Consider the following 9937-nt stretch of genomic DNA (forward strand, 5'->3'; position numbering starts at 1 on the left):
TTTATTTTAATTTTATTTCAAACAGATACATTACAGTTCATTAAAGAAACTCTCCCATCGCCCAGGCGGGCTCACCATCTCGAAATGGAATTGGAGACATGGAGCCATTGCCCATTTATAATTCGGGCAGAACCGAAAATTCCACCCCAAAACCATTTACTTAAAATAATCATATTTTAGAAACAATACATCTCTATGAGTGTGCATTTGTTCGCAGTTTTATAGCCTGGGAACCGAGGCCAGACTTTTTGTTGCGTTTAAATTCGAGAATAACCGGAGTTCGCTTGCATCAGTCATCCATGCTGCCTCTTCCCTGGGTCTGGGCTCTCAAGGGTTCCCACCTCTGCGCCCCCCGCCACCCCCCCAAGTCTGGCCCACCACCGTTCCGCCCGTCCGCCACCTGACAGCATCAGGGAGCCTGGCTCAATTTACTCCTAAACTCCCTCCCGGGAGAGGGTGTGAGTGGTGCGTGGGGGGACGGGGAGCACTAGCGCCGCAGGGAGCAGGTGGGAGCCAGGAACACTCTGGGGCAGGAGAGAGAATGGCGACGCGTCTCCCGGTTGTGCACACCCCTTCACCTCTAAAGTGAGACAGAAAATCGCAGCTTCTGTATAAAGGGCTGAAGAGGCAGCAGCGAAAGACCTCCCTGACCTCCGTGCACCTCGGGTAACTCCTGGCAGCTGACGACTTCTTGTCTCAAAGTCACCGAAACTTCACGCGAGGCGGCCCGGGGGCTGGGTAGGGCCTCCGGGACTCCTCGAAAGCAACTCGCACCGCAGGAGCCAGGCGGGGCGTGAGCCGCGCGAACCTAGCGGGTTCGGGTGGAGCACATCAAAGAGAAAGGGGAGGGATCGGCCGCCGGAGGGGCCGGAGGGGCCCGCCCCCGGGAGCGGAGCGGAGCTGGGGGAGCCGGCGGCGGGTGCATCGGGTCGGAAGAGGTGCGAGGGAGTGAAGCGAGACCGCGGCTCCGGGCTCCAGGCTCCAGGCACTGCCGCTCCCCGCAGAGCGCCTTCCCCCGCGCCCGGGAGCAGGGCCCGGACTCCCTAGACGTCCAGCCTGCGAGGACCGGGTCTCCCACGGAATTCCTAGGGAGCGCGGCTGGACTTCACCCCGAGCCCAGGGCAACGCCTCTGCCCCCCGCGCGACCCCCGGACGCGCGCACACTCTACTCCCCGGAGCGCGGCCGGCGCTCTCCCCCGAGCCTTTTCCCACCTCGCAGCAGCTTCCCTTCTCTTTTCAAATGTAAGAACCCTCCTTCCCTCCTCCCCTCCTCCCCATCTCCCTCCGTCCCCCGGTCTCTCCTGCTTTCGCCCGGCCGGCATCCCTCCGCCTCCAGGCGCGAAGCCTCGGGGCTCAGTACCCAGGCTGCGCAGTTCGCCGCGCCCTCGGCCACCGGGGAGCCCGGGGAAACACACCCGCATCTCCTCGGGTCCCCGTCCTCCACTCTCCATTGGCCCCCCGGTCCCCGCCCTCCATCCTCCCCTCCCCTCCGTGGCCTCCGAGTGGCGTCAGCACGCCCGCTTGACGGCGTGGGGTTTAAATGCCCACGAGCCGGAGCCCGGGCGCCTCTGTCCCGGAGCGAGCGCGGTCGGGGCTGGAGTCGCAGGGGCGCGAGCGGAGCGTGCGAGCGGGAGCCCGAGCCGCGGAGCGCACTGCCCCCCGCTCCTTCGCCGATGACCCCGGAGCTGGGGTCCCAGGGCCGCCCATGCAGCATCCCTGCGCCCCGCCGACCCCGAGTGGATGGTAACCCTCTAAACCGGCTCCGCTGCGGAGAGCCATGAGCTGTCTGGATGTTATGTACCAAGTCTACGGTCCTCACCAGCCTTACTTCGCCACCGCCTACACGCCCTACCACCAGGTACGTGCCCGCGAGGGGCCGGGACCTCGGAGGCGCCGGGGCGTCTGCAGACCCCGAGGCCTGAACCCCGAGGTCCAGGGCGCCTCCGCTCGGTCCGGGCGTGTGACCGGCGGCAGGCGCCGCCCCGATGCCGGGATGGCCCGCGCTGCCACCCGGTAGATTGAGCTCACCCTTCCGTTTGCTTTCTCGGAAGGCGACTAAGCCCCGCTAATGCGTGTCCCGGGTTTGCCGGGAATGCTCGGAGGAGGATGGCGCCTGCTGGATTGTTTTCTTAGTGTCTGCTGGACTCCAGATTCGTCTGAGCCCAGTGCGGGTGCAGGCAGATGGGAGCAAAGCTTGCCCACGGAAAACCAAGCTTTGGCCCCGACAAAAGCCAAAGCCTGCGTCCGTCTTTCTATTGGAGATGCAGAGATTCTCCTTCTCATCCCTGCAGACTTATATAAGGCATACTTCCCCCCGTTTCAATGCTCAGACGATCAAGCCCATTAATTTCAGAACCAGAGAATTCGTTAGAGAGTCCCATAGGAAAGGCATTGGTTTTATCATCTTTGCTTTGCACAGTTTTGGGGGGGGGGGTATTACTGGGGTACAATTGACTGGGCAGAGGCAAGCTTCATAGCTAATACTTGACCTTTGAGGAGATGGAGTCGCGAATTGGGCTGCCCTGCCATCAACAAACCCACTGTTAATAAGACCACTTAACCCCGGTTCTGCAAACTCAAGTTTCCTTTAATTATTCCTATTTATCTGTTCTCTGGGCTGCGTCTGGTGAACAGTTCTTTCTGTTTCCACAGCTGAAGTAGCGAAAACTGAGGACAGTGGTCCAGGAAAAGACCCAGATCACATCCTGGGGCTCGTGGGAGGCCTGACCAGGTTGGAAAGTGAGGGCCTAGGCTCCTGCTTTGGGGGAATTGAAATACACCCCAATGTCGGACAGAGTCCACGCTTCCACCAATTCTGCTCGCAAATTCAAAACATCTATCTGGCTTTTGCTTTTTTCCCTCCTCCTCCTCTTTTCACTTCCCACCCAGGAGATTGTTTAGTCTCAATGTTAATGTTAAGACTCATCATTGTAAGCCAAGCGGGAATGTGGTAGAAGTAGTGATATTGCTAAATGGTTCTTTTGACTTCAGCGTCTGAACCCAGCTCCTTCCCAGGCTGGAACTATTGCAAAGAGGAGAGGTGGGGTGGTTTCTGTCTCTCTGTTCCTTTCTCCTCTCTGGCCCTGGACCAATCTATCGCATGAAGATCTCTGTTCATTTTTGCAGGGCCAGGCCATCTCTGCCTGCATAATGCTTTAACGTTACATCCAGTCCATTGCTCATTCCTAAGAAAATGTTTATAGCAGTTGCACTTCATCTTTTAAAATCACTATCAGTCACTATCTACAGAGCCTCACCGCCAAGATTTTCCACGGCTCCTTTTTATTACTCATTTCCTCAATGTGCCCAGAGATGGCAAGGCTGGAAATTCTCATAACCCATTGGTTTTTCTTTACTCAAAATAAAGAAGATCTCTTTAAAAACTGAGACAGACTCTTAAATGGAAAGTATATGGGCAACCAAACAAATACCCACTGGCGTGTATGACAACGACCCATGTCAGGATGTCATTCACCTGTTTACCCACATGATTCTTTCCTAAGTGGAACCATTTCAAACCTTCCATTCGGCAGCGGGACTTCCTCTGCAGCCTGGGCGTGTGGAGTGGGTTTTCATGTTCCGTCATGAGGATGCTTAATCCCGCCTCTTGTGTTTCTGCCCTGGGTTCTCAGGCAGGGGACAAGCGGGCCCTAACTGGACTGGGTGCCTTTACTCATGAAGGCTGGTTTTGAAAAATACACAGGGGCAAGCAAAAGTAGGTTTACAGTTGCAAGTACGGGAAACACAGAGTTTATTCTTGCGTTGTTACTTAATGACAATTGTATTATTTATTTGTATTATGTAAGCCTGCTTTTGCCCACCCCTGTATATCTGCCTCAAGCCTGGCTCTGTGGTCAGACTCGGCCCATAACCTGGTTACTCAGGCGTCTTCCACAACCCTCACCCTGACACCTCAGAGTTTTGCCTGCGGCCTGGCAGCAATGCCTGGTGACAGAAAGATCAGGAAGGGCAACCTGCTTCTCAGGAAGGCCACCCGTGCTCAGGGGCAGGGTGTGCAGCCCGCATCAGTGAGCACCGCACTGGGGCGCATATGCTAGTTACCCCCCTGGAAACCTTAGGGATCAGAGGAGCACGTGTCGCCTGAACCCAACTGGCCATCTCTTTTGAAACTGACTACTCTCTTCTTTCTCTCTTGGAGCAGAAACTAGCTTATTACTCCAAAATGCAGGAGGCCCAAGAGTGCAACGCCAGCCCAAGTAACAGCAGCGGCAGCGGCAGCTCCTCTTTTTCCAGCCAGACTCCCGCCAGTATAAAGGAGGAAGAAGGCAGCCCGGAGAAAGAGCGCCCACCAGAGGCGGAGTACATCAACTCCCGCTGCGTCCTGTTCACCTACTTCCAGGGGGACATCAGCTCCGTGGTGGACGAACACTTCAGCAGGGCCCTGAGCCAGCCTAGCAGCTACTCGCCAAGCTGTACAAGCAACAAAGCCCCGAGGAGCTCTGGGCCCTGGCGGGGTGAGTATGGCAGGGCCTGTAGAGAGGCCCCTCAGCCTGGGGTCCACCTGGAGGGGCTCAAGGAGATGCAGCTGAGAGAATCCTAGGTGTCAGGGAAGAAGTGAGGAGGGGCACTTGGAAATGGGTAAGAAAAGCGAAGGAGGAATAGGCACAGACAGAAGATCTCTCCTGCAGGAGGCAGAGAAGAGCAGAGCATTGACCTAGAAAAACACTAGGGATTGGGAGGCCTGGGCTGGCCTGTTGGTTCCACCCTGCTTCCTAGTACTATGACCTTGGGCAAGTCTCTTAACCTCTTTGAGGTCACTCTATTTACTGGTCTCTAAAATTAGAATAATACTTGCCCTCCTAACTATCCCTGGAGATGGTCCTAAAACAAACAGAAATGTATGTAAATGCACTGTGGAAATGTGAGGTTTTCAGGGCCCTTACCCAGTTTCTGAAAATTTGCCCAGAATAAAAAGTCTTAGGCCCCACTGCCAGCAAAAGGTGCTGAAGAATGTCTCCTAAAACCTACCTGTGCCTTTTTCTCAGGTTTCAATTACTTGGGAAGCAGAAAACATCTTTCAAATAAGCAAATAAAGTAGCGAGGAAATGAGTATTTAGGTACAGCCAAAACATCTCTTTATTGTTCTATCCTTCCCAGAAAGCACTGCTTTATCTAGTTTGGGACCATGATTTCTTGGACAAGTCAACTACATTTCCCTTCTATTCTGAACTCTCAACTCCCCTTATTACCCAGACAAGGGTAGAGTGAACTATTTGGTAAACTTTCTCACTAAGCTTAGTTTTTAATATGTACCACACTGAGAAGTCAGGACTTTGTTGTAAAAAGGAAAACAAATATTACATTTTGGAGAAAATGACAACCCTTACCCTCCTTTTTTTTTTTTTTTTACCTTGAGTGTGAAAGTTTGTAAAAGCCTTGCCTAGACAAGCTCCAAAAATATTAGTTTTGAATACAGAACATCCTTTTTATTATTCAGGTGCCTAAATATCTTTAAGAGGAAGACTGTTCATTACTTGGAATGTATTTTAAAAGTATTTTAAATTCCCTAGAATGCGTACAGATGCGTTCCCCAGAGGTGCTCAATAAAGGCCTCTTGAGTTAAATGTCTTTCTTTCCCTCCCTCCTAACTGAAGGCAACAGTTTTGATCTAAATGCTGTTCTCTTAAAATGCTCCCAGACTCTAGGGATAACAGTGATCATAATAACACTACTAATAATAAATTATAAGAGTGGCATCCACACTTTGATGCACAAAGTTTGTTAAAACTTAAAAGACCTTTCCCTTCGCGTCCCTTTGTGCAAATAAGACAGCTGCCCTTTTAGTGTGTCTAGTTTACTGTTCTGCTCGAGTTCTTGGAAAAAATATCTGAAAGAAGGTTTCTAGAAAGGAGGCTAATAATAGCAAGACTTCGAAATATGTCTATGGACTTCTAGTCTATCAGAGACGCATTTTCAAGAACAAGGGAGGCTGAAACGCGAGAGGGGGGCAGTGAGATCGCCAGGCGGCCGACCAAGAGCGGGAAGACGAATCTTCAGCTTGAGCAGCTGCGGGTTGGAGTAGGGAAGCCGCGTCGGCCCCAGGCCGCGGAGGCAGCTCGGGAGGAGTTAGGTGCAACTCCCTGAGCCCGAACCTGGGGCTTGGGGAGGAGGTCCCTCCGCTCTTCCGTTCCCCGCCCCCCGCCCGCTCTGCAAAATCGAGGGAGCGGACCTGCACCCCATAGGGTTCCCCCATTTTTCGGAGCCCGTCCCTGGAATCCACAGGCTGCAGCCCCCTCTGGAAGGCGCCGCCCCAAAGGGTAGGCTGCCGATCCGCCCCCAGCGCCGCTTTCCGGCCATTGGCGGGCCCTGCGCTTTCGGCTCTCCCCGCCGCCCTCGGGGGCCCGCAATCGCGTTTCCCGGAGCTGACGAGCTCTTTCTCCCCTTCCTGCCCCTCCTGCTCGCCGGCCTGCAGACGGCTCCTACCCGATGAGCCAGCGCAGCTTCCCCGCCTCCTTCTGGAACAGCGCGTACCAGGCGCCGGTGCCCGCGCCGCTGGGCAGCCCGCTGGCCGCCGCGCACTCGGAGCTGCCCTTCGCCGCCGCCGACCCCTACTCGCCGGCCGCCCTGCACAGCCACCTGCACCAGGGCGCCGCGGAGCCCTGGCACCACGCGCACCCTCACCACGCGCATCCGCACCCGCACCCGCACCAGGCGCACCCGCACCCGCACCCGCACCCGCACCCGCACCACCCCTACGCGCTGGGCGGCGCCCTGGGCGCCCAGGCCACCGCCTACCCGCGGCCCGCGGTGCACGAGGTCTACGCACCGCACTTCGATCCGCGCTACGGGCCGCTGCTGATGCCCGCAGCCTCCGGGCGCCCGGCCCGCCTCGCGCTCGCCCCGGCACCCGCGCCGGGCAGCCCCCCCTGCGAGCTCTCGGCCAAGGGCGAGCCGACCGGCGCCTCGTGGGCCGCGCCCGGGGGCCCCTTCGCTAGCCCCGCAGGAGACGTGGCCCAGGGGCTGGGCCTCAGCGTGGACTCAGGTAAGCCGGAGAGCCAGCTGGGCTCCCCCAGGCCCCTCCTGCCCCGGGCCCCACCCTGGGCTGAGCCCGGGACCCCCTATCGTTCTCCTTGGAGACCCCAGTGACACGGTGGTCTGAAGGTCTGCATGGAGGGGTTGTGTTCAGGAGCCAGATGACCCTGGGGGCAGAATGGGAAAGAAGGACCCCGCCCTATCTACCTAGCTGGTGAATGTTACAGAGGATTTTTTAAAAATACAATTTGTTGGAAAGGTTCTAGTTCCGCGCTGTTCAATTCTCTGGCCGCTAGCCACGTGTATCTGTGGAGCACTTAAAAATGTGGCCAGGCGGAACTGGGATGTGCTCGAAGTGTGTAATACACAATGGATTTCAAAACTTTGTACAAAAAAAGTAAAATTTATCTCACTAATATTTTTATATTGAGTGCATGTTGAGTTATTTTCATCACATTGCGTATTGAATATATTAGGTTACGTAAAATATATCACTAAGACGAAGTCTCACCTGTTTCTTTATACTTGTTTTCAATGTGGCTATTAGAAAATTTAGAATTACACCTGTGGTTCCCATGTGCTGTATTGGACAGTGCTGATCTAGAGACCTGCTCAGGGTGCAGTTTAAAATCCTCTGCGGCTTGGGGGCACAAGGGGGCAGGGGGAGTGTCTTGTCACCGAGTGACAGTTACAGGGAAAGAAATATATGACTAATATCAACTTAATTGCCAAATTAGGCAAATCTCTTAAAAACATAAAACTTAACAAGAATAATAATAAGTTTCTGGCTTGAAGAGTTGAATTTGAAAGGTACATTCATATAAGGCTTTACTTTTTTGCTCTCTTTAGTTTTAGGACAAATAAATAAAAAAGAGTTATAAATACAATCATTGGCTTGTAGTTTTGCCCACTCCCCCTTCCCTCAGGTGAAGATTTGGCATTTCTGTTGGCTTTGCTTTTACTCTCATTCATGCCCTTTAGATAAATTCTGTGACTTCCACAGTAAAACAGTGGTGTTTGTCTTTCTCTTTCTCTTTCCTTAACTATCTTGTGCTCCCCCCCCCCCCCCCTTCCTGCTTTCCCCTTCTCTCTCTTTCTCTTCTCCCTCTGTCTCTCTTTTATTTTCTCTCTGCTTTCAGGTTTGCAGCCTCAGGACAAAAGCAAGGATCTGTACTGGTTTTAGACAGCCCACCCTTCCCCATAGGTCTCTGCCTAGCGCACTTGGTGACACTCAGAGCTGAATGGAGTGGGTTTGTAACAGCTTCTGATCTTGGTTTGCAGCTCGACGCTATTCCCTCTGTGGTGCATCCCTCCTGAGCTGACCTGCTGACCCAGGGTCCCCCCTTCCCTTTCCCTTCTGACCAGCCAGAAGGCTCAGCATCTGTGCCTCTCACTTCAAGGACGAGGACATGGGGAAAGGCAGAGACTTCGAACTTCTCCCTGTGTCGGGAAAACCAAATCACACATCTCAGAGATTTCATCTAAAAATAATTCCTTCTGCCAAAAGAGCAGACCCAAAGACTCTGAATTATGTTTAATGACTTCTGGGCAAATCACTGGAAATATCTGTGGTGAGATCACTTCGGTGATAGGATAGCATAAGTTATCTTGGAAGGAGGGAAAAACAAAAGGACTTTTTGGTGTGAATATTTTTTATGCTGATGTGAATTATTTCATACGTAGTGTGATCAGAGCACTACTGACGTCAATATCCTCAGATTTAAAATGTATTTGTATTTGCATTGAAGACTGTGGTAGAGAAGTAAAAAGAAGCCGATCATTCTTCCTCACCTCGGAAGCCTCCAGCTCCCTTCCTGCCCACTCCTCCCTACAATTCTGACTCCAGGCACAAAGACACACTTTCTTCCTTTGGATTGTGAACATTGGAGGCCTCAGCCTGCATATGAGTGGCAAGTGGATCATCTGGAGCCACCTGCCCAAGTCTTATTGAAATGCAGCTGTTGTAGGACAACTGTTTAAAACTCCAGAAATACATCGACCAAGGTGGCACTTCCCAGTGTTTGGCACAACAATTGCAATTGCACTGGATATATTTTATATGTGTGTGTGTGTGTGTATATATATCGTATTTTTTACAAGGAACATTTTACGATGAAAGAAGAAACCCTTCTCTGCCTTCTCTCCCACAAATTCTGTCCCTCGCCTTCCTCCCCTGAATGAAAACAAAGCAACAAGAGACCCCAACTGTCTCCATGAAGAAGTAGGAATCACCACAAGGGGAAGGAATGTTCCATGGAGTCTCCAATACCTCGAATATTTTTCTCAGTCTCTATGGTCATGACTTGGTCACTTCATTGTTGGGACAGGGGAAGGGGTCTATGCATTGGGCAAAGCTGAGGGTGATGAGGAAGAAGAAACAAACATTAAAGGTATCTGTTTACTACAAGGTCCCTGTGTTGTTTCATAAAAAGAAAATAAATTGTCCTATGTTTCTCTAGTAGAATAAAATATAGTAGTATGATCTCATGTCAGAAAGTAAAATTACTTTATCATATATATATATATATATATATATATATATATTACTTTTTGTTTTTCCAAAGTGTTTGCTGTTCTGTGAAACCTGACAATAACCCCTCTACTCATCAAGCTTGGAGATGAAACGTTATGTATCACCCTTCTCTTTTTACAAGTGAGAAAATCAATTGTGGCCATATCAGCCCAGGGCTTACTTCTTAGCATTCATGAAGTCAGAAACAGAGATGGTACTGAAAGCACCACCCACCCATACACCATTCAGTCAGATACACATTTATTTTATATATATATATATATATATATATATATATACACTAGAGGCCCGATGCATGAAAATTCGTGCAAGAGTAGGCCTTCCTTCCCCCAGCTGCCAGCACTGGCTTCCCTCGGCACCCGGGACCCGGGCTTCCCTCCTGCGGCTGCTGCCAGTAGGCACCTGAGACCT

The 9937-nt window shown here is 52.3% G+C and overlaps 1 protein-coding gene across 2 annotated transcripts; it reads left to right on the top strand.

Moving 5' to 3' along the window:
* The first annotated feature begins 1741 nt into the window (after window positions 1–1741).
* VGLL2 (vestigial like family member 2) lies at window positions 1742–9420 on the top strand. Of its 2 annotated transcripts, XM_070419213.1 has the most exons (4): window positions 1742–1858; window positions 4163–4475; window positions 6434–7003; window positions 8275–9417. In XM_070419213.1, the coding sequence occupies exons 1-4, from the start codon at window positions 1778–1780 to the stop codon at window positions 8313–8315; spliced, it is 1005 nt and encodes a 334-aa protein (XP_070275314.1). In that variant the 5' UTR covers window positions 1742–1777; the 3' UTR covers window positions 8316–9417. The 2 variants fall into 2 exon arrangements, with proteins under 2 accessions (XP_070275314.1, XP_070275313.1); XM_070419212.1 differs by having other exon boundaries at window positions 6434–9420.
* Window positions 9421–9937: the final 517 nt, after the last annotated feature.

The sequence above is a fragment of the Myotis yumanensis genome, unplaced genomic scaffold (genome assembly GCF_028538775.1).
Source record: "Myotis yumanensis isolate MYYU_CA2020_CCGP unplaced genomic scaffold, mMyoYum1.0.hap1 SCAF_6, whole genome shotgun sequence".
In the NCBI taxonomy this organism is placed as follows: Eukaryota; Metazoa; Chordata; class Mammalia; order Chiroptera; family Vespertilionidae; genus Myotis; species Myotis yumanensis.

Bases quoted from the DNA above. Each gene is read 5' to 3' on its own strand.
- VGLL2 (XM_070419212.1), top strand. From the start codon at position 1,778: ATGAGCTGTCTGGATGTTATGTACCAAGTCTACGGTCCTCACCAGCCT. The intron at 1,859-4,162 runs GTACGTGCCCGC...CTCTTGGAGCAG, and splicing joins CCTACACGCCCTACCACCAG to AAACTAGCTTATTACTCCAA. The intron at 4,476-6,433 runs GTGAGTATGGCA...GCCGGCCTGCAG, and splicing joins GAGCTCTGGGCCCTGGCGGG to ACGGCTCCTACCCGATGAGC.